Source organism: Vipera berus (assembly GCF_964194415.1).
Source record: "Vipera berus genome assembly, chromosome: 1".
NCBI lineage: Eukaryota > Metazoa > Chordata > Lepidosauria > Squamata > Viperidae > Vipera > Vipera berus.
The window spans coordinates 359,168,869-359,191,825 of NC_138202.1; the positions used below are offsets into that span (position 1 = coordinate 359,168,869).

Below are 22,957 nucleotides of genomic sequence, written 5' to 3' on the forward strand. Positions count from 1 at the left end.
GGTTGGACTTCCACTCCCAGAATCCCCCAGCCAGTCTGCTTTAAGATGGCTGGACTTCAATTCCCAGAATCCCCCAGCCAGCATGCTTTAAGAGGGATGGGCTTCCACTCCCAGAATCCCCCAGCCAACCTGCTTTAAGAGGGGTGGGCTTCCACTCCCAGAATCCCCCAGCCAGCCTGCTTTAAGAGGGGTGGGCTTCCACTCCCAGAATCCCCCAGCCAGCCTGCTTTAAGAGGGGTGGACTTCCACTCCCAGAATCCCCCAGCCAGCCTGTTTTAAGAGGGGTGGGCTTCCACTCCCAGAATCCCCCAGCCAGCCTGCTTTAAGAGGGCTGGACTTCCACTCCCAGAATCCCCCAGCCAGCCTGCTTTAAGAGGGGTGGGCTTCCACTCCCAGAATCCCCCAGCCAGCCTGCTTTAAGAGGGGTGGACTTCCACTCCCAGAATCCCCCAGCCAGCCTGCTTTAAGACGGGTGGACTTCCACTCCCAGAATCCCCCAGCCAGCATGCTTTAAGAGGGGTGGACTTCCACTCCCAGAATCCCCCAGCCAGCCTGCTTTAAGAGGGGTGGACTTCCACTCCCAGAATCCCCCAGCCAGCCTGCTTTAAGAGGGGTGGACTTCCACTCCCAGAATCCCCCAGCCAGCCTGCTTTAAGACGGGTGGACTTCCACTCCCAGAATCCCCCAGCCAGCCTGCTTTAAGAGGGATGGGTTTCCACTCCCAGAATCCCCCAGCCAGCCTGCTTTAAGAGCGGTGGACTTCCACTCCCAGAATCCCCCAGCCAGCCTGCTTTAAGAGGGGTGGGCTTCCACTCCCAGAATCCCCCAGCCAGCCTGCTTTAAGAGGGGTGGGCTTCCACTCCCAGAATCCCCCAGCCAGCCTGCTTTAAGAGGGGTGGGCTTCCACTCCCAGAATCCCCCAGCCAGCCTGCTTTAAGAGGGGTGGACTTCCACTCCCAGAATCCCCCAGCCAGCCTGCTTTAAGAGGGGTGGGCTTCCACTCCCAGAATCCCCCAGCCAGCCTGCTTTAAGAGGGGTGGGCTTCCACTCCCAGAATCCCCCAGCCAACCTGCTTTAAGAGGGGTGGGCTTCCACTCCCAGAATCCCCCAGCCAGCCTGCTTTAAGAGGGGTGGGCTTCCACTCCCAGAATCCCCCAGCCAGCCTGCTTTAAGAGGGGTGGACTTCCACTCCCAGAATCCCCCAGCCAGCATGCTTTAAGAGGGATGGGTTTCCATTCCCAGAATCCCCCAGCCAGCCTGCTTTAAGAGGGGTGGGCTTCCACTCCCAGAATTCCCCAGCCAGCCTGCTTTAAGGGGAGTGGACTTCAATTCCCAGAATTCCCCAGCCAGCATGCTTTAAGAGGGGTGGGCTTCCACTTCCAGAATCCCCCAGCCAACCTTCTTTAAGAGGGGTGGGCTTCCACTCCCAGAATCCCCCAGCCAGCCTGCTTTAAGAGGGGTGGGCTTCCACTCCCAGAATCCCCCAGCCAGCCTGCTTTAAGAGGGGTGGGCTTCCACTCCCAGAATCCCCCAGCCAACCTGCTTTAAGAGGGGTGGGCTTCCACTCCCAGAATCCCCCAGCCAGCCTGCTTTAAGAGGGGTGGGCTTCCACTCCCAGAATCCCCCAGCCAGCCTGCTTTAACAGGGGTGGGCTTCCACTCCCAGAATCCCCCAGCCAGCCTGCTTTAAGAGGGGTGGGCTTCCACTCCCAGAATCCCCCAGCCAACCTGCTTTAAGAGGGGTGGGCTTCCACTCCCAGAATCCCCCAGCCAGCCTGCTTTAAGAGGGGTGGGCTTCCACTCCCAGAATCCCCCAGCCAGCCTGCTTTAAGAGGGGTGGACTTCCACTCCCAGAATCCCCCAGCCAGCATGCTTTAAGAGGGATGGGTTTCCATTCCCAGAATCCCCCAGCCAGCCTGCTTTAAGAGGGGTGGGCTTCCACTCCCAGAATTCCCCAGCCAGCCTGCTTTAAGGGGAGTGGACTTCAATTCCCAGAATTCCCCAGCCAGCATGCTTTAAGAGGGGTGGGCTTCCACTTCCAGAATCCCCCAGCCAACCTTCTTTAAGAGGGGTGGGCTTCCACTCCCAGAATCCCCCAGCCAGCCTGCTTTAAGAGGGGTGGGCTTCCACTCCCAGAATCCCCCAGCCAGCCTGCTTTAACAGGGGTGGGCTTCCACTCCCAGAATCCCCCAGCCAGCCTGCTTTAAGAGGGGTGGACTTCCACTCCCAGAATCCCCCAGCCAGCATGCTCTAAGGTGGGTGGACTTCAACACACAGGCTAGAGACTTCTGGGAGTTGAAGCAGTTGGAATCTGCAAGGACGCACTCACGAAGGCCAAAGGCTCAGAATGAACTAAGGCCTGCCCAAGGATTCCTGCCTTTTGGGCAGGGGGTTGGACTAGAAGACCTCGAAGGTCCCTCCCAGTCCTGTGAGTCCTATATTTATTTTGGAGCCAAGTTCCTTTTGCTTCTTTGCAAGTTGTCTTTCAGGGCGAGTCAGAAGTCCCTGGAATGGGAAAAGGAAAGCGGGGATTCGGGGTCCCGACGGTGCCCATTTTGGGAGGGGAAAGGGGAAAAACCCTGCAAGACTTCTATGGCTTTGCACCCATTTCACAGACCGAGCGGCAGGGACAGAGAAGCCTTTTCCACCCAGGCCTTGAGCTCAGCCCTTGAAATCCTTGTCTTAAGACACCAATCCTTGACTTACAACAACAGTTCATTTAGTGACCTATCGAAGTTACAGCGGCACTGAAAACAGTGACTTATGTCCGATTTTCCCACTTACTGGGATCACCTCTTGGCCTCCCATCCCAGTTCTTTCCACCCTGACCAGTTGAGCTACCGTCAATTAAGGACTACCTGCATACAGGGAGTCCTTGACTTACGACAGCTTGTTTAGTGACCTATCAAAGTTGCAACAGCACTGAAAACGGAGACTTATGACCGTTTTTTCACACTTGCGACCGTTGCAGCATCCCTATAATCACATGATCCAAATTCAGACGCTTGCCAACTGAGTCCTACTTATGACGGTTGCCGGGTCCTGGAGTCACGTGATCCCCTCTTGCAACCTTCCAACAAGCGAAGGCAATGAGGAAGCCAAATTCACTTAACAACCAGGTTAACTAACTTAAGAAATGCAGCGATTCACTTAACAACTGTGGCAAGAAAGGTCATAAAATGGGGCATAACTCACTTAACAACAGAAAATTGGGCCTCAACTGTGGTCATAAATCGATGACTACCTGCAAAACCCATGGATACTAAAGATTACAGTCTTCATTTACGGTTTGTCCTGGTTATCCAAACACTTTGTGAATAGAATAGAAAATAGAACAGAACAGAACAGAACAGAATAGAATAGAAAATAGAACAGAACAGAATAGAATAGACAGGAACAGAACAGAACGGAATACAATAGAATACAACAGAACAAAATAGAAAATAGAATAGAATAGAACAGAGCAGAATAGAACATAATAGAAAATAGAATAGAACAGAACAGAATAGAAAATAGAATAGAATAGAATAAAATCTTTGTATAAAATAGAACAGAACAGAATAGAAAATAGAATAGAGTAGGGTTGAATAGAATAGAATAGAACACAACACAACACAACACAATACACTACACTACAATACAATACAATACAATACAATCTTTGTATAAAATAGAACAGAACAGAAAATAGAACAGAACAGAATAGAAAATAGAATAGAATAGAACAGAATACAATACAATACAATCGAATCTTTGTATAAAATAGAACAGAATAGAAAATAGAACAGAATAGAAAATAGAATAGAACAGAATACAATACAATACAATAGAATGTTTGTATAAAATAGAACAGAACAGAACAGAAAATAGAACAGAACAGGATAAAAATAGAATAAATAGAATAGAATACAATAGAATCTTTGTAATAAATAGAACAGAACAGAAAATAGAATAGAATAGAATAGAACAGAACAGAACAGAATAGAAAATAGAACAGAACAGAATAGAACTGGAAGGGACCTTGGAGATCTTCTAGTCCAGTTCATGAACAAACACCAACCTTCTAGAACTTTCCTCTCCGAGCGCAAGGACCTGTGAAGAAGAAGCAGAAGAGAGGTGAGTAAATGTACAAGGTCACATGATCAAAATTCTGTCACTCGATTTCCCCGGCGCTTGACAGATGCTTTCAGTGTCCCGGAATCACGAGATCCCCTCTGACGACCTTCCGACCAGCAAAGTCAACGGGGAAGCCAGATCCGCTTAACAACCGTGTCACTAACTTAACAACTGCAGGGATTCACTTAACAACTGAATGGCAAGAAAGGTTGTAAAAGGGGGGGCGGGGGCAAAACTCGCTTAACTGTCTCAATTGGCAACACAAACAAGCGCGCTCAATTGTGGTTGTAAGTCAACGACTACCTGTAATAGGGCTGAAAGGGACCTCGGAGGTCATCTAGTCCAACCCCCTGCTCAAGCAGGAGATCCGACCTAGGCCTATCCCATTTCAGACAAACAGCTGTCCAGTCTCTTCTTAAAAAGACTTCCAGTGTTGGAGCATTCACAATTTCTGGAGGCGGGTTGTTCCATTGTTTGTCTCTCTGTGTGTGTGTGTCTATGTTTTTGTGCGTGTGTGCGTGTAGGGCACAGCCAAACCGTCCTGACAAAAGGACAACTGCAGACATTGCAAGCTGCTCCAAAGGCTCTCCAAATGCTCTGGAAGACCTCTAGGGGGCAGCCTCCTCTGCAAAACATTTTTTTTTCTTTTGCCAAGTGTTAAGCGTTACACAACACCCGCGTGGTGCATGGATGGGGTGCCAACAGGGAAATCCCCAAAGTTACTCACCCCTTCCTTTTGGCATGAGATTTGTGATGTTTGTTTGCTTGTTAGTTAGTTAGTTAGTTAGTTAGTTAGTTAGTTAGTTAGTTAAAACATTTACATAGCCGCCTACTCGCTCACGGAGATTCCGGGCAGCTTACAAGCAATAAAAACACAATATTGATTTTTTTTTTAAAAAAAATTGCATTATTATGCAGCAAAGTCGTGTGGGGAGTGGGCGTGTTCCTGAAGCTCAAGGGTGGTGTGTTTGTGTGTGTGTGTGTGTGTTGTGTGTGCTTGTGTGGTGTTTGTGGTTGGCTGGGAAGTCTGGGGCTGCAACAGCTGCGTTCCTCTCTCCTGCGCACAACCAACCAAAGTTTGGGCATCAGGGATAAAGAAGGGCTGGCACCCAGCAAGTGTCTGGCTTTCCCCATGGAAATAAAATTATAATTCACTTTTTTTAAAAAAAAAATCTAAAATGGTAGATGTCCGCGTAGGTGGGCAAAAAAGGGTCCTTTGCATGTTATGCCAAGGATTCAACATTAAAACACACACAAAAAGGGGGGGGGCATCTTAAGGTACTGGATCAGGATTGGGAAGACTTGAATTCAAGGCTCCATTAAAGCGGCTCCTGCGTCAACGCTGGAGCAAGGTCATCCTGCCAGCCCAGAAGGCTGAGGAAGTCCTCGACTTACAACCGTTTAGTTCGAAATTTGAAAGCGTTGAAAAAAGTGACAGGTTCGGTTTTGTCACCGTTCGAAGTTACGACGACATTGAAAGAAGTGACTTGCAACCGGTCCTCACCCTTGCGACCGTTGCAGCATCCTCCTGGTCACGGGATCAAAATTCGGCCACTCGGCAAGCCGGCCTGTATTTACGACGGTTGCCGTTGCCCGGGGGTCACGTGGTCCCCCTTTGTGACCTTCCCTCATCAACAGGGGGAGCCGGGTTCATTTAATGACCCGGTGACTCACTTAACAAACTGCAGCGATTTGCTTCCTAATCGTGGCGAGAAAAGTTGTAGAAAATTTGCACAGAGTCCACGAGGGAAGCCAGATTCGCTTAACGACTGACTGACCCATTGAACAATGGCAGTGATCTGCTTAATGACTGTGGCAAAAAAAGTTTCGGCTCACTTAACGTTGCCTTGCTTATCAATGGGAATTTTGAGCTGAATTGGGGTTGTAAGTTGAGAACTACCGAGGTCTCCCAAGCTTTTTCCGGAGGGAAAAAAAAGCAATCTAAACAGACATCTACACAAGAAACACGGGACCTGGAACTGTGCCGAGTGCGAATTCTGAGCGTTGGAAGCCCCAAAATGTAGGGATGGGCAAGATGGACTTTGAGGAAGAACGACAGGGGGTTCCCGACTTACGACCCCAGATCTCTCTTGCTAAGAGAGACCTTTATGAAGAGAGTCTTCCCCCCTTTTATGACCTTCTTTGCCACAGTTGTTAAGTGAATCGCCGCAGTTGTCCTCGACTTAACGACCATAATGGAGACCACAATTTCTGTTGCTCCTGCCTATTAAGTGAGCCACACTTAATTTTACGGCAAAGCAAATTACGGCAGTTGTTAAGTTAGCCACACGGTCCTTAAGTGAATCTTGGCTTCCTGCTCCCCACCCCGCCATTGACTTTGTTTGTCAGAAGGTCGCAAAAGGGGATCATGTGATGCTGCGACCGTCATAAATATGAGTTGCCAAGTGCCTGAATTTTGATCACCTGACCACAGAGAGGCCGCGACAGTCGTAAGGGTGAAAAACGGTGCTAGGTCGCTTTTTTCAGAGCAGTTGTAACTTCGAACGGCCACTAAACAAATCGTCGCAAGCCGAGGACTCCCTGTACTCAGTTTTGAAGATCTGGCCTAGTCCTCAGAGCAGAGCAGAGCCCCTTCGGCTGTAACAAGATGCGTTTATATTATTGATTTAAAAAGATTCGCACGATCGATCGCCCCCCCCCGCCTTCTAAGGCCGCTTCGAGAACTGCAACTCCCAGAATTCCTTGAGTGGGTCGGCTGGGGAACTCTGGGAACTGCACTGCGACATCTTGGGAAGCAGCGTTTCCCAACCGTGGACATTTTAAGTCGGGTGGACTTCAACTCCCAGAATTCCCCAGCGCAACCCTCCTTTCCTGAAGGGGAGGCAGGAGCATACCTGACAGCGGCATAAACGGAGCGGTGGTTCGGGTGCCCGCTCACTCCTCCGGCGTCGAAGGTTACAACCTGGAGGAAAAGGGTCACAAAAAGGGATTGTGTGGTTTGTTGTTGTTTTTACTCAAGGGGAAGCGGTCTTCCACCAATCACAGAAAGAGGGAGGGAAGAGGAAGGAAGGAGGGAAGGAAGGAAAGGAGGGAGGGAGGGAGAGAAGGAGGGAGGGAGGGAAAAGGAAGGGAAGAGGAAGGAAGGAAGGAGGGAAGGAAGGAAGGAAAGGAGGGAGGGAGAGAAGGAGGGAGGGAGAGAAGGAGGGAGGGAGGGAAAAGGAAGGGAAGAGGAAGAGGAAGGAAGGAGGGAAGGAAGGAAGGAAAGGAGGGAGGGAGAGAAGGAGGGAGGGAGGGAAAAGGAAGGGAAGAGGAAGGAAGGAATGGAAGGAAGGAAGGAAAGGAGGGAGGGAAGAGGAAGCAAGGAAAGAAGGAAAGGAAGGAGGGAGGGAGGCAGGAAGGAGGGAAGGAGGAAGGAAGGAGGAGAAAGAGGAAGGAAGGAAGGAAGGAAGGAAGGAAGGAAGGAGGGAGGGAGGGAGGGAGGGAGGGAGGGAGGAAGGAGGGAGGAAGAAGGAAGGAAGGAGGGAGGAAAGGAAGGAAAGAAGGAGGGAGGAAGGGAGAGAGAAAGGAAGGAAGAAGGAGAGAGGAAGGAGGGAGGGAGGGAGGGAGTGAAGGAGGAAAGAAGGAAAGGAAGGAAAGAAGAAAGGAAAGGAGGGAGGGAGAGGAAGCAAGGAAAGAAGGAAAGGAAGGAGGGAGGGAGGCAGGAAGGAGGGAAGGAGGAAGGAAGGAGGAGAAAGAGGAAGGAAGGAAGGAAGGAAGGAAGGAGGGAGGGAGGGAGGGAGGAAGGAGGGAGGAAGAAGGAAGGAAGGAGGGAGGAAAGGAAGGAAAGAAGGAGGGAGGAAGGGAGAAAGGAAGGAAGAAGGAGAGAGGAAGGAAGGAGGGAGGGAGGGAGTGAAGGAGGAAAGAAGGAAAGGAAGGAAAGAAGGAAGGAAAGGAGGGAGGGAGAGGAAGCAAGGAAAGAAGGAAAGGAAGGAGGAAGGGAGGCAGGAAGGAGGGAAGTGGAAGTGAGGGAAGGAAGGAAGGAAAGAAAGGAGGGAGGGAAAGGAAGCAAGGAAAGAAGGAAAGGAAGAAGGGAGGCAGGAAGGAGGGAAGGAGAAAGAGGAAGGAAGGAAGGAAGGAAGGAGGGAGGGAAGGAGGAAGGAAGGAGGAGAAAGAGGAAGGAAGGAGGGAGGGAAGGAGGAAGGAAGGAGGGAGGAAGGAAGGAAGGAGGGAGGGAAGGAAGGAAGAAAGAAGGAAAAGAAGGAAAGAAGGAGGGAAGGAGGAAGGAGGGAAGGAAAGGAGGGAGGGAGAGGAAGCAAGGAAAGAAGGAAAGGAAGGAGGAAGGGAGGGAGGAAGGGAAGGGAGGGAGGGAAGAAGAAGGAAGGAAGGAAGAAGGGAGGAAGAAGAGGGGAAGGAAGGAAAGGAGGAGGGAGAGAAGGGAAGAAGAGGAGGGAGGAAGGAAGAAAGGATGAAAAGGAGGAAGGGAGGGAGGAAAGATGAGACCAGAGGAGAAGGAAGCCATTTTGACTTTTCTGACCCTCTCCCCACAGGCAGTCCCGATGCAAACCACTCCGACGTGGGCTTGGGGGCCGCCCCGGGCTCTGGCCGTCGCCTCCTCTCCCCGGCGCCATCTTGGGGCCCTGCAGAGGCCGGAGGGAGAAAACGCCCCTGGCCTTCCTGGCTGGGGGAACAGGACTTCTGGGGCACACACACACACACACACACACACACACCCATACTCCCCCACCCTTGGGGTGCGTCCCAAAGACCCTCGGCCAGCCGCGGGGGACACGAAGGGGGTGCACCCAATCCTCTCTTTCTTCACAGCCTGATCTTGGGGGGGGGTCTCTTTGGGTGGACCCCTTCTTGCAGCCCCACTAACCAGCAATCAGTTCTGTATTCTGTTATTCCGTTATTCTGTTCTGTTATTTTGTTATTCTATTATTCTATTATTCTGTTTTGTTATTTTGATATTCTGTTCTAGTCTGTTATTCCATTATTGCATTATTCTGTTATTCTATTACTCTGTTCTGTTATTCCATTATTCCGTTATTCTGTTCTGTTATTCCGTTATTCTGTTCTGTTATTCTGGTGTTATTCCATTATTCTGTTATTCCGTTATTCTGTTCTGTATTCTGTCATTCCGTTATTCTGTTCTGTTATTTTGTTATTCTATTATTCTATTATTCTGTTTTGTTATTTTGATATTCTGTTCTAGTCTGTTATTCCATTATTGCATTATTCTGTTATTCTATTACTCTGTTCTGTTATTCCATTATTCCGTTATTCTGTTCTGTTATTCCGTTATTCTGTTCTGTTATTCTGGTGTTATTCCATTATTCTGTTATTCCGTTATTCTGTTCTGTATTCTGTTATTCCGTTATTCTGTTCTGTTATTTTGTTATTCTACTGTATTATTCTGTTTTGTTATTTTGTTATTGTATTCTAGTCTGTTATTCCATTATTCCATTATTCTGTTACTCTATTATTCTATTATTCTGTTCTGTTATTCCATTATTCCATTATTCCGTTATTCTGTTCTGTTATTTTGTTATTCTATTATTCTATTATTCTGTTTTGTTATTTTGTTATTCTGTTCTAGTCTGTTATTCCATTATTCCGTTATTCTGTTCTGTTATTTTGTTATTCTATTATTCTATTATTCTGTTTTGTTATTTTGTTATTCTGTTCTAGTCTGTTATTCCATTATTGCATTATTCTGTTATTCTATTATTCTGTTCTGTTATTCCATTATTCCGTTATTCTGTTCTGTTATTCCGTTATTCTGTTCTGTTATTCTGTTATTCTGGTGTTATTCCATTATTCTGTTATTCCGTTATTCTGTTCTGTATTCTGTTATTCCGTTATTCTGTTCTGTTATTTTGTTATTCCGTTATTCTGTTCTGTTATTTTGTTATTGTATTATTCTGTTTTGTTATTTTGTTATTGTATTCTAGTCTGTTATTCTATTATTGCATTATTCTATTATTCTATTATTCTGTTCTGTTATTCCATTATTCCGTTATTCTGTTCTGTATTCTGTTATTCTGTTATTCTGTTATTCTGTTCTGTTATTTTGTTATTCTATTATTCTGTTTTGTTATTTTGTTATTCTATTCTAGTCTGTTATTCCATTATTCCATTATTCTGTTATTCTATTATTCTGTTCTGTTATTCCATTATTCCGTTATTCTGTTCTGTTACTCTGTTATTCCATTATTCTGTTCTGTTATTACATTATTCTGTTATTGTTATTCCATTATTCCGGTATTACTCTGTTATTCCCCTTCATGGATTACTGCCTTGTCGTGGCGAAGGGGCTTGCGTAATTCAATGAAGCTATGAACTATGCCGTGCAGGGCCACCCAAGACGGACAGGTCATAGCAGAGAGTTCTGACAAAACGTGATCCACTGGAGAAGGAAATGGCAACCCACTCCAGTATCTTTGCCATGAAAACCCTATGGACAGTACCAAAAGGCAAAACGATATGACGCTGGAAGATGAGCCCCTCAGGTCGGAAGGCGTCCAATATGCTACTGGGGAAGAGCAGAGGGCTAGTACTAGTAGCGCCAGAAAGAATGAAGCGACTGGGCCAAAGCCGAAAGGACGCTCAGCTGTGGATATGTCTGGTGGTGAAAGGAAAGTCCGATGCTGTAAAGATTTTTTCTCCATAGGAACCTGGAATGTAAGATCCATGAATCAAGGAAAACTGGACGTGGTCAAACAAGAGATGACAAGACTGAACATTGACATCTTAGGTATCAGCGAACTAAAATGGACAGGAATGGGTGAATTTAATTCAGATGACCATCAGGTATACTACTGTGGGCAAGAATCCTTCAGAAGAAATGGAGTAGCCTTCATAGTCAATAAAAGAGTAGGAAAAGCAATACTGGGATACAATCCTCAAAATGACAGAATGATCTCAGTTCGAATCCAAGGCAAACCATTCAATATCACAGTAGTCCAAGTCTATGCCCCAACCACCAGTGCTGAAGAGGATGAAATTGACCAGTTCTATGAAGCACTACAGCACCTTATAGAACTAACACCAAAAAATGATGTTCTTATCATCATGGGGGATTGGAATGCTAAAGTAGGAAGCCAAAAGATAACTGGAATAACAGGCAAGTTTGGCCTTGGAGTGCAAAATGAAGCAGGGCACAGGCTGATAGAATTCTGTCAAGAGAATACGATGGTCATAGCAAACACTCTTTTCCAACAACCCAAGAGACGGCTTTACACATGGACATCACCAGATGGTCAACACAGAAATCAGATTGACTATGTGCTCTGCAGCCAAAGATGGAGAAGCTCTATACAGTCAGTAAAAACAAGACCAGGAGCTGACTGTGGCTCAGACCATGAGCTTCTCCTTGCAAAGTTTAGGCTTAAACTGAAGAAAGTAGGGAAAAGCACTAGGCCAGTCAGGTATGAATTAAATCATATCCCTGTTGAATATACAGTAGAGGTGACAAATAGATTTAAGGAATTAGATCTGATAGACAGAGTGCCTGAAGAACTATGGACAGAGGTTCGCGACATTGTACAACAGGTAGCAACCAAAACCATCCCAAAGAAAAAGAAATGCAAGAAAGCAAAATGGCTGTCTGAGGAAGCTTTGCAAATAGCTGAGGAAAGGAGGGAAGCGAAAGGCAAGGGAGAAAAAGAAAGATACACCCAATTGAATGCAGAATTCCAGAGAATAGCTAGAAGAGATAAGAATGCCTTCTTAAATGAACAGTGCAAAGAAATAGAAGAAAACAATAGAATAGGGAGGACCAGAGATCTTTTCAAGAAAATTGGAGAAATGAAGGGAACGTTTAATGCAAAAATGGGCATGATAAAGGACCAAAATGGCAGGGACCTAACAGAGGCAGAAGAGATTAAGAAGAGGTGGCAAAATTACACAGAAGAACTATACAAGAATGAGCTTAACGTCCCTGATAATCACAATGAGGTGGTCACTGACCTCGAGCCAGACATCCTAGAATGTGAAGTGAAGTGGGCCTTAGAAAAGCTGAGCAACAACAAAGCTAGTGGAAGTGACAGTATTCCAGCTGAGCTATTCAAAATCTTAAAAGACAATGCAGTAAAAGTGCTAAACTCAATTTGCCAGCAAATTTGGAAAACTCAACAATGGCCACAGGATTGGAAAAGATCAGTTTACATTCCAATTCCAAAGAAAGGCAGTGCCAAAGAATGTTCAAACTATCGCACCATTGCACTCATTTCTCATGCTAGTAAAGTCATGCTTAAAATCCTACAAGCTAGACTTCAGCAGTATGTGGATCGAGAACTACCAGAAGTGCAGGCAGGATTTCGAAGAGGCAGAGGAACTAGAGATCAAATTGCCAACATACGCTGGATCATGGAGAAAGCTAGGGAGTTCCAGAAAAACATCTACTTCTGCTTCATTGACTATGCTAAAGCCTTTGATTGTGTGGATCATAACAAACTGTGGCAAGTTCTTAAAGAGATGGGAGTACCAGACCATCTTATTTGTCTCTTGAGAAACCTATATGCGGGCCAAGAAGCAACAGTGAGAACTGGACACGGAACCACTGATTGGTTCAAAATTGGGAAAGGAGTCCGGCAAGGCTGTATACTGTCGCGCTGCCTATTTAACTTATATGCAGAGCACATCATGAGAAAGGCAGGGCTAGATGAATCAAAAGCTGGAATTAAGATTGCCGGAAGAAATATCAACAACCTAAGATACGCAGATGATACCACTCTAATGGCAGAAAGTGAAGAAGAACTAAAGAGCCTCTTGTTGCAGGTGAAGAAGGAGAGTGCAAAACTTGGGTTGAAACTTAACATTAAGAAAACCAAGATCATGGCATCTGGCCCTCTCAATTCCTGGCAAATAGATGGGGAAGAAATGGAGGTAGTGACAGATTTTATTTTCCTGGGCTCCAAGATCACTGCAGATGGGGACTGTAGCCAAGAAATTAAAAGACGCTTGCTCCTGGGGAGGAAAGCCATGGCAAATCTAGACAGCACACTAAAAAGCAGAGACATCACCCTGTCAACAAAAGTGCGTATAGTCAAGGCTATGGTCTTCCCAGTTGCAATGTATGGCAGTGAAAGTTGGACCATAAGAAAGGCTGAGCGCCAAAGAATTGATGCCTTTGAACTGTGGTGCTGGAGAAGACTCCTGCGAGTTCCTTGGACCGCAAGGCGATCAAACCGGTCAGTCCTAGAGGAGATCAATCCTGACTGCTCTTTAGAAGGCCAGATCCTGAAGCTAAAACTCAAGTACTTTGGCCACCTAATGAGAAGGAAGGACTCACTGGAGAAGAGCCTAATGCTGGGAAAGATCGAGGGCAATAGAAGAAGGGGACGACAGAGAATGAGGTGGCTGGATGGAGTCACTGAAGCAGTAGGCGTGAGCTTAAATGGACTCCAGAAGATGGTAGAGGACAGGAAGGCCTGGAGGAATGTTGTCCATAGGGTCGCGATGGGTCGGACACGACTTCGCAGCTAACAACAACAACTCTGTTATTCTGTTCTGTTATTCTTTTTATTCCATTATTCTCTTTGCTTATTCCATTTTTCGGTTATTCTCTTCTGTAATTCAGTTATTCTCTTTTGTTATTCTGTCACTGAACAAGCGATGGCTGAACGCAACATGCACCCCGAGATTTCCAGCAGTCACATCAACGTTGATGGGCCTTACTATGCAAAAGAGGAATCTGAGTTGCCAAACAAGTCAACACGAGGCAGCGTTGAACAGCTTGGTGTTCAAAGTTCATCCTGGGCCAAGGCGATGCCAGCATCTGCCAACCGATGTTTTAACTGGATCGTGCCCAGACGGGCCTCCCTCTCCGCCCTTGCAGAGCTGGCCCGGGCTGCAAAAATTTTCCAGGCAGAAACTAAAACTCTAGCACAAAGATGTCCAGTCTCTTCTTGAAAACCTCCAGTGTTGAAGCATTCACAACTTCTGGTGGCCAGCTGTTCCACTGGTTAATTGTTCTCGCTGTCAGGAAATTCCTCCCTAGTTCTAGGTTACTTCTTTCCTTGACTCGTTTCCATCCATTGCTTCTTGTCTTGCCTTCGGGCGCTTTGGAGAATAGCTTGACTCCCTCTTCTTTGGGGCAGCCCCTGAGATACTGGAAGGCTTGCTATCATGTCCCCCCCCTCGTCCTTCTCTTAGACAAACTCAATTCCAGCAACCATTCTTCCTACGTTTTAGCCTCCGGTCCCCTAATCATCTTTGTTGCTCTTCTCTGCACTCTTTCTAGAGTCTGAACATCTTTTTTACATTGTGGTGACCAAAACTGGATGCTGTATTCCAAACGTGGCCTTACCAAGGTATTGTAAAGTGGTATTAAAGTGTAAAGGAGAAATTTCCTGGCAGTGAGAACAATTAACCAGTGAAACAACTTGCCTCCAGAAGTTGTGGGTGCTCCAACACTGGAAGTTTTTAAGAAGAGACTGGACAGCCAGTTGTCTGAAATGGTATATGACCTCCAAGGTCACTTCCAGCTTTATTATTATTATTATTATTTAGAACCTTCGCCGGTGTGTAAAAGAAAAGGAAGTTGAAATCAATAAGAAATGCTTAAATTGCCACATTACCAGGTTGATCTGGTAGGTTTCGATGTGTGAGAGGATCAGCTGTGCAAGGAGTGGTACATCCCACTCGGTGGATGGATGGTCTGGAAGTTTCCTACAAAAAAAAATGAACGATTGAAATAACTTGCAAGCCAGGAAGAAACTCTTAATTTAACACAAACCATACAATCAACAATAATATGGCTTTCAAAGATCTGAATGGTTGCCCCGTAGAAAAGTGACTAACATTATTCTCTGGCCCCAAAGAGAAAGACGAGAACCGATAGATTAAAACTATGTGGGAAGAACTTCAATAGGAGAGAATGTCTATGGAGAGTTTGAGTTGTCCAGGTCAGGGATAGGCAACCTTGGCTCTTTTATGACTCGTGGACTTCAACTCCCAGAATTCTTGAGCCAGTATAGGGGAAGTATGGCTCCTTCACAACTTGTGGACTTCAACTCCCAGAATTCCTGAGCCAGCATGAGGGAAGTATGGCCCCTTCACGACTTGTGGACTTCAACTCCCAGAATTCCTCAGCCAACATGGGGGAAGTATGGCCCCTTCATGACTTGTGGACTTCAACTCCCAGAATTCCTCAGCCAACATGAAGGAACTATGGCCCCTTCACGACTTGTGGACTTCAACTCCCAGAATTCCTGAGCCAGCATGGGGGAAATATGGCCCCTTCACGACTTGTGGACTTCAACTCCCAGAATTCCTCAGCCAACATGGGGGAAGTATGGCCCCTTCATGACTTGTGGACTTCAACTCCCAGAATTCCTCAGCCAACATGAAGGAACTATGGCCCCTTCATGACTTGTGGACTTCAACTCCCAGAATTCCTGAGCCAGCATGGGGGAAGTATGGCCCCTTCACGACTTGTGGACTTCAACTCCCAGAATTCCTGAGCCAACGTGGGGGAACTATGGCCCCCTTCATGACTTGTGGACTTCAACTCCCAGAATTCCTGAGCCAGCATGGCTCAGCTTGGAAACCTCTCCCTTTCTCCTCAGCATGGCTGGCTCAGGAATTCTGGGAGTTGAAGTCCACGAGTCATAAAAGAGCCGAGGTTGCCTACCCCTGGACCAGATCATAGTTATCACAAAGATGCTTTTTCACCAGGCAACTGGACTTCCTTGTTTTTCTTTGAAGACGTTTCCCTTCTCCTACAAGAAGCTTCTTCAGCGCCGAAGAAGCTTTTTCAGAGAAGCAAAACGTCTTCAGAGAAAAACAAGGAAGTCCAGTTGCCTGGTGAAAAAGCATCTTTGGGACTAGGAGAGGACTGTGGGGTCCCTAGTGCCCTCTGAGCTGGGTGGTTTTCTTGCGGACGTTTCATCACCCATCTGGGCAACATCATCAGTGCCAGAAGGGAAAGGGGTTTGCGAGGAGGAGGAGGAGGTTTATGTTATTGTCTCGGATATTTCCTTGCAGACGTTTCTTGACCCAACTAGCTAACATTGTCAGTACTGGGAGGGAGTCCGTCTTGCTCCCTATTTATGTACAAATGGCTTGGGGTGGGTGTTTTTTTTCCTTCTTGGTTATTCCTTCATCATTAGAATATTGTTATTATAGCCACTGGGCGTAAACAGAGCGCTGCCTAGCACTGACGACGTTCCCTAGTTGGGTCCATTTAATAACTCCAGCGGTTCACTTAACCATCGTGGGAAGGAAGGTGGTAGAATGCAGGCAAAAACTCATTTAACGACGGTTTTGCTTAACAACAGACCTCCTGGGTTCAACTGTGGCCGTAAATCAAGGCCACAATTGTGTGTTCCTTGGGACAACAAGACACAAATCTCTGAAAATCAAGCAGGGGTCACTGGACTTTGGCTAAACAGTAGCGCAGGCCGTCTCCCAGTTGCAAGCGCTCGTTTAGTGACCGTTCAAAGTTACAACGGCACTGGAAAAAGGCAGCTCATGACCATTTTTGTTGTTCCTCTGTCCTAGTCCTATTAGACCTCTTAGCGGCTTTCGATACCATCGACCATGGTATCCTACTGCGGCGTCTCAGGGGGTTGGGAGTGGGAGGCACTGTTTTGCGGTGGTTCTCCTCCTATCTCCTGGGCCGCTCGCAGTCGGTGTTGACGGAAGGGCAGAGGTCCGCCCCGAGGTCTCTCGTTTGTGGAGTCCCTCAGGGGTCAGTCCTCTCTCCCCTCCTGTTCAACATCTATATGAAGCCGCTGGGCGAGATCATTCATGGTTTTGCGGTGGGGTATCATCAGTACGCTGATGATACCCAACTTTTTTTCTCCACCCCAAACCAACCCAGCGATGCCCTCGCCGTGATGTCCTGTTGCCTGGAAGCGGTCCGGGTCTGGATGGGAAGAAACAGGCTTCGTCTCAATCCTGCCAAGACTGAGTGGCTGTGCATACCGGCATCTCGGACTAACCAGTCTATTCCACCTTTAATGATGGGGGGAGAGGTGTTACCCCCCGTCGATAGGGCTCGCAACTTGGGCGTCCTCCTGGATTCGCAGCTCACTTTTGAAGACCATATAGGAGCTGTGACCAGGGGGGCTTTTGCTCAGGTTCGCCTGGTGCGCCAGTTGCGACCCTACCTGGACCGAGATGCCCTACGCACAGTCACTCATGCGCTCGTGACCTCCCGTTTAGACTACTGCAACGCTCTCTACATGGGGCTGCCCTTGAGGACCACCCGGAGGCTTCAACTGGTGCAGAATGCGGCCACGCGAGTTGTGATGGGGGTCTCCCGATACTCCCATGTAACACCTCTACTCCGCGAGCTGCATTGGCTTCCGGTTGCCCTTCGGGTGAGATTCAAGGTGCTGGTGATGACCTATAAAGCCCTAAATGGCTTGGGTCCGGGATATTTGAGGGAACACCTGCTGCCAGCATCAAGTTCCCTTCGTCCAGTGCGCTCCCACAGGGAGGGTCTCCTCAGGGTGCCGCCGGTTAAAGACTGCCGCCGGGTAACACCCAGGGGTAGGGCCTTCTCAGTGGGGGCGCCTGCCCTGTGGAACCAGCTGCCTGCGGAGCTGAGGACTGCCCCCGACCTCCGTTCATTCCGCCGGGACCTGAAGACCTGGCTCTTCGAGCTCTCTGGCCCAGGCTGAGAATATTTTTAATTTTAACTTTAACTGGGTTTTAATTTTCTCAGGGTTCTATTTAATCTCTTTTAATTTTGTTTTAACGTTTTTATTGACTGTTTTTTAAATGCCCTGTAAACCGCCCTGAGTCCTTCGGGAAAGGGCGGTATATAAATCTAAATAATAATAATAATAATAATTTTTCACACTTAAGGACTGTCGCAGCATCCCCACGGGTCACGTGATCAAAACTCAGAGGCTGGGCAACCGACTCATATTTACGATGGTCGCAGCGTCCCGGGAGGACTCACGTGATCCCCTTTTGCGACCTTCCGACAAAGTCAACGGGGAAGCCAGACTCACTTAAGGATCGCATTATTAACTTAGGAACTGCCGTGATTCGCTTAATGACATTGGCAAGAAAGGTCGTAAAACAGGGCAAAACTCACGGAAGAACTACCAAGAGAAACTTGGGCATCTGTTTTGGTCGTAAGCTGAGGACTCTCTGTGATTTTGACTGTCCCAAATCCTGTCGATCCAGCCGGATCAAAAATGAAGCTGGCTGTTTCTCTTTCGGCTGAGGGAAAGGCAGATTTCCGTGGCTTCCGTGGCTGAAGTTCGCCCGAGGTCAGTGGAAACCGACAGCGGGAGGCGGAGGATCAAATAGATCCCTTTGACCTAAGCAGGTGGAAAAACAGCCTCGCCTTGCCTGCTGAGTGAAAACTAGGTTAATCGGAGGCCCGTAGACTCACAAAACAGGCACAGATGGTGTGTGTGTGTGTGTGTGTGTGTGTGTGTGTGTGAGAGAGAGAGAGAGAGAGAGAGAGAGAGAGAGAGAGAGAGAGAGAGAGAGAGAGAGAGAGAGAGAGAGAGAGAGAGAGAGAGATCTTTTCCCCCCCCTCTAAGCGCCGAGGATTTTGAAAGGGCATAAAAGATACAGGTAGTCCTCGACTTACGGCTGTACATGAGCCCAACATTTCTGTCGCTAAGCAAGACAGTTGTTAGGGGAGTTTTCCCGGTTTGATGAGCTTTGCGGTCAGTAAAGAAATCATTGTAAGTCAAGGATTTCCTGTAAATTAGCCTGGATTTTTTTTAATTGATAGGGGCTGTAGCAACAGAATCTGGAAGGTCTGCATTCTTGGGATTTAGGACAGAGCAAATCTGGGCTTCTTTCTCACATTTGGCTGGGAATTCTGGGAGCACAATTCCACCCCTCTTAAAGCATGCTGGCTGGGGAATTCTGGGAGCGGAAGTCTACCCCTCTTAAAGCATGACACCTGGGGAATTCTGGGAGTTGAGGTCCGCTGCTCTTAAAGTAGGCTGGCTAGGGGATTCTGGGAATTGGTCCACCCCTCTTAAAGCAGACTGGCTGGGGAATTCTGGGAGTGGAAATCCACTCCTCTTAAAGCATCCTGGCTGGGGAATTCTGGGAGCGGAAGTCCGCCCCTCTTAAAGCATGCTGGCTGGGGGATTCTGGGAGTTGAAGTCCACCCCTCTTAAAGCAGGCTGGCTGGGGAATTCTGGGAGTGGAAGTCCACTTCTCTTAAAGCATCCTGGCTGGGGGATTCTGGGAGTTGAAGTCCACCCCTCTTAAAGCAGGCTGGCTAGAGGCTTCTGGGAGTTGGTCCACCCCTCTTAAAGCAGGCTGGCTGGGGCATTCTGGGAGCGGAAGTCCACCCCTCTTAAAGTGGCCCAGGCTGAAAAAGTCCGCTTCCATCCCCGTGCGCTGCTTCCACCTTCTCTCTCCGGCTGCCTTTCAACCCGGGCGCGCTTTCCAGCTTGCTGCAAGGCAAACCTTTGGCAGACCCTCCGATGCTCCGGGATAACCCCTTGTGTGCAGCTCTGGAATGCAGTGCGCAGCACACCCTGGCACGCCACGGCCTCTGCACTCTGGCCCAGAGATAACAAAGCTGCCTTCTGACATGGCCGGGAGATTGGGTGTTGTTTCGTTTTGTTGCTCCGGCAGTTGTTTACAGAGTCGCAAGAAGGGGGGGGGGAAGAAAGCTGCTCCTGAGGGGGGGGCCACACCCTTGCCCTCCCCAAGTAGAGAGGGCATCCTGCGGTCACGTGGTGAAAAATACAACAACAACAACAAAAGTTGGAAGGGACCTTGGAGGTCATCTAGCCCAACCCCCTGCTCAGGCAGGAAACCCTATACCATTTCAGACAAATGGCTGTCCAGTCTCTTCTTCAAATGCTTGGCAACCGACTCATATTTAGGAGAGTCCCGGGGTGTCAAGCGATCCCCTTTTGTGACCTTTTGACAAGTAATGGGGGAACCCTGCTTCACTTAACAACCGTGTTACTAATTTATCAACTGCAGGGATTCACTTAACAGCTGTGGCGAGAACGGTCGTAAAATGGGGCAAACATCGCTGAACGGCTGCCTCGCTGAACGACAGAAACCTCGGGGTCAGTTGCGGTCGTAAGTTGAGGACTATTTGCATTCATTCGTTCGTTCGTTCCTATCCCACCTTTATTGTTTTTGCAAAGAAGCCAAGGCAGCAAATATATCCAGCATACTTTCCTCCTCCTCTTTTTACAAGAACAACAACCCTGTGAGGGGGAGAGAGCGGGGAGCTGGCCCAAACTCCCCCAGATGGCTTTTATGCCTAAATTGGGACTAGAACTCACTGTCTCCAGGTGATTGGCCCAAAGTCACTCAGTTGCCTCTCATGGCTAAGGCAGGACGAGAACTCACCGTCTCCGGGTGATTGGCCCAAAGTCGCTCAGTTGCCTCTCATGGCTAAGGCAGGACTGGAACTCGCCACCTCCGGGTGATTGGCCCAAAGTCGCTCAGTTGGCTCTCATGGCTAAGGCAGGACTAGAACTCGCCGTCTCCGGGTGATTGGCCCAGAGTCGCTCAGTTGCCTCTCATGGCTAAGGCAGGACTAGAACTCGCCGTCTCCTGCCTTCTAACCTGGTGCCTTAACCAGGAGACCAAACTGGCTGGCATTCCTGATGGCCAGCCAGTTTCTCATTTCAAAATGATTATATATTTATTAAATTTATATTTATTAAATTTTTATACCGCCCTTCTCCCGAAGGACTCAGGGCGGTGTACAGGGCAATAAATATTAAAAAACAAAATACAAATTATCTTGCTTTTTTAAAAAAACCCTTGTTCCTCATCCAGAACAGCTGCTGTGATAATAAATCTCACTAGTTATGTCTGGTCTAAGGAAGAGAAGGAGGGGTGTGTGTGTGACATGATAGCAGTCTTCCAGCATTTGAGGGGCTGCCCCAAAGAAGAGAGGGGGGGGTCAGGTTATTGTCCAAAGCACCGGAAGGACAAGACAAGAAGCAACAGATGGAGAAACTTACCCGAGGAGAGAAGCAACCTGGAACTAAGGAAAAATTTCCTTTTTGTGAGAACAATTAATCAGCGGAACAGCTTGCCCCCAGAAGTCGTGAACACTCCAAACGCTGGAGGTTTTCAAGAAGAGATTGCACAGCTATACGTCCAGAAGGACGTCAGGTCTCCTGCTTGAGGAGAGGGGGTTGGACTAGAAGACCTCCAAGGTCCCCTTCCAGCTCTGTTATTCTGCATTCTGTATCCAGCTCACGGGTGTCCCAAAGGTTCCCAAAAGCAACTGGACTTCCTTGTTGTTGTTTTCTTTGAAAATATTTTGCTTCTCATCCAAGAGGCTGAAGAACGTTTGAAACGGTTTTCAAAGGGGGGGGAAAAAAACACCAAACCAAGAAAGTTCAATTGCCTTTTGGGGAAAAACAACAACAAAACACACAAAACACCTTTGGGACTTTCTCCAAACTTGGCAAGCTTCGGGGGCGTAGAAACAACAGCCAAGGATTTTCCTTAGCAGGATTGTCTCAACTGAGCTAAAAAAAAACACACACCACAGGAATTCATTTATTTACCGTATTTTCCGGCGTATAAGACGACTGGGCGTATAAGATGACCCCCTACATTTCCTGTTAAATTATAGGGTTTGGGCTATACTCGCCGTATAAGACTACCCCTCTTCCAACGCACACCAAATAAAAATTAAAAAACATCAGATTTGATTTTAATACGGTAATTTTAATTCAAATGCTTATGACATGCAGGTACTTAGTAGGAAAAGTGTCACTTATAAACATAAGGCTGTTTGTCATCAAACATGTAAACATAAAACAGTGCAAGTGGATTAAACTTTTCCTAATTCACTCTAAAGCTTTCCTTGAGCAGACCAAATGGGAGATCCGCTCCAGGTTTGCCAGCCAGCCTGCCCAGTTCCTGAGTCAAATGTGTCCTTAGAGCTAAGCAGCTGCTCTGACTGCTGCATTCCCCACCTGCCTTTCAAGTTGGGATAGACTGCAGCTGCTCTTCAACTTTAGGAGGAAAGACGCCCAGACCCCAGCCTGTAAAAAATCACAGACTGCAGCTTCCTCTCCAATTGGTCCCGCTTTCCCTGTGCAGACCAAATGGGAGATCCACTCCAGGTTTTCCAGCCAGCCCTGTCCCTAAAGTTTCAGCACCTGGCGTATAAGACGACCCCTGACTTTTGAGAAGATTTTCATGGGTTAAAAAGTCATCTTATATGCCAGAAAATACGGTATTTTTTTAAAAAAAAATTCTCCTCCTCTAAAAACAGCCCGTCTGGAGGGAGGGAGAGGGGTTGCAAAACCTCAGATCTTCCAGGAATAATAAGCTGGCAAAAAAAGTAGCCGGGATGGTTTGTAATTCCCGGGGGTTGGGGGTGGGAGGGGGGGGAGATTACTTCTTGGAAGGAAGTAATAAAGTAATAAGGATCCTCTGGGATGGGCCAAGATGGAAGGGAGAGAGAGAAACTGACTTGTACACCCTGTCTGATGTTTTCGGTGGGGTGAAAAAAGCTGCTCCATCAGATCCCACTCTGCCAAAAAATAAAATAAAAACGGAGCTGAGAGAAACAGCGGGGAAAAAGAACGCTTCTAAAACGAGGCGTCTCGTGGCATTTTGTAACAAAGCCTAGTTGGAAAGGAGGGTGTGGTTAGAGCCTCCCGTTTTTCGCTCTCAGAGAGCACGTTCGGCGAATCGAGGTAGCCCTCGACTCGTTTAGTGACCGTTCGAAGTTATGGCGTTGGGGGAAAAAAAGTGTCTTTTTTTTCACATTTAACGACCGTTGCGGTTTCCCCCACGATCAAAAGACGGACATTTGGCTCGTATTTAGGACCCTTGCAGCGTCCCGGGGTCGTGTGATCAACATATGCGATATGATGATATGGGGAAGCCAGATTCACTTAACAACGCGTGACTAAACGAACAATTGCCGTCATTCACTTAACAATCCTGGCGAGGAAGGTCATAAAATG

At 47.6% G+C, this 22,957-nt stretch overlaps 1 protein-coding gene across 1 annotated transcript in view; it reads right to left on the reverse strand.

Annotated features, from left to right (window-relative positions):
• The window catches only part of LOC308659561 (N-acetylglucosaminyl-phosphatidylinositol de-N-acetylase-like), a gene marked incomplete at its 5' end in the record, with an annotated part of 39,798 nt that overhangs the window by 8,912 nt on the left and 7,929 nt on the right, over positions 1-22,957 (reverse strand). Inside the window, 3 exons of the mRNA XM_081313293.1 lie at positions 4,060-4,091; positions 6,971-7,038; positions 14,639-14,729. Coding sequence (XP_081169419.1) covers positions 4,060-4,091; positions 6,971-7,038; positions 14,639-14,729 — 191 coding nt within the window. The remainder of the gene's footprint in view (positions 1-4,059; positions 4,092-6,970; positions 7,039-14,638; positions 14,730-22,957) is intronic.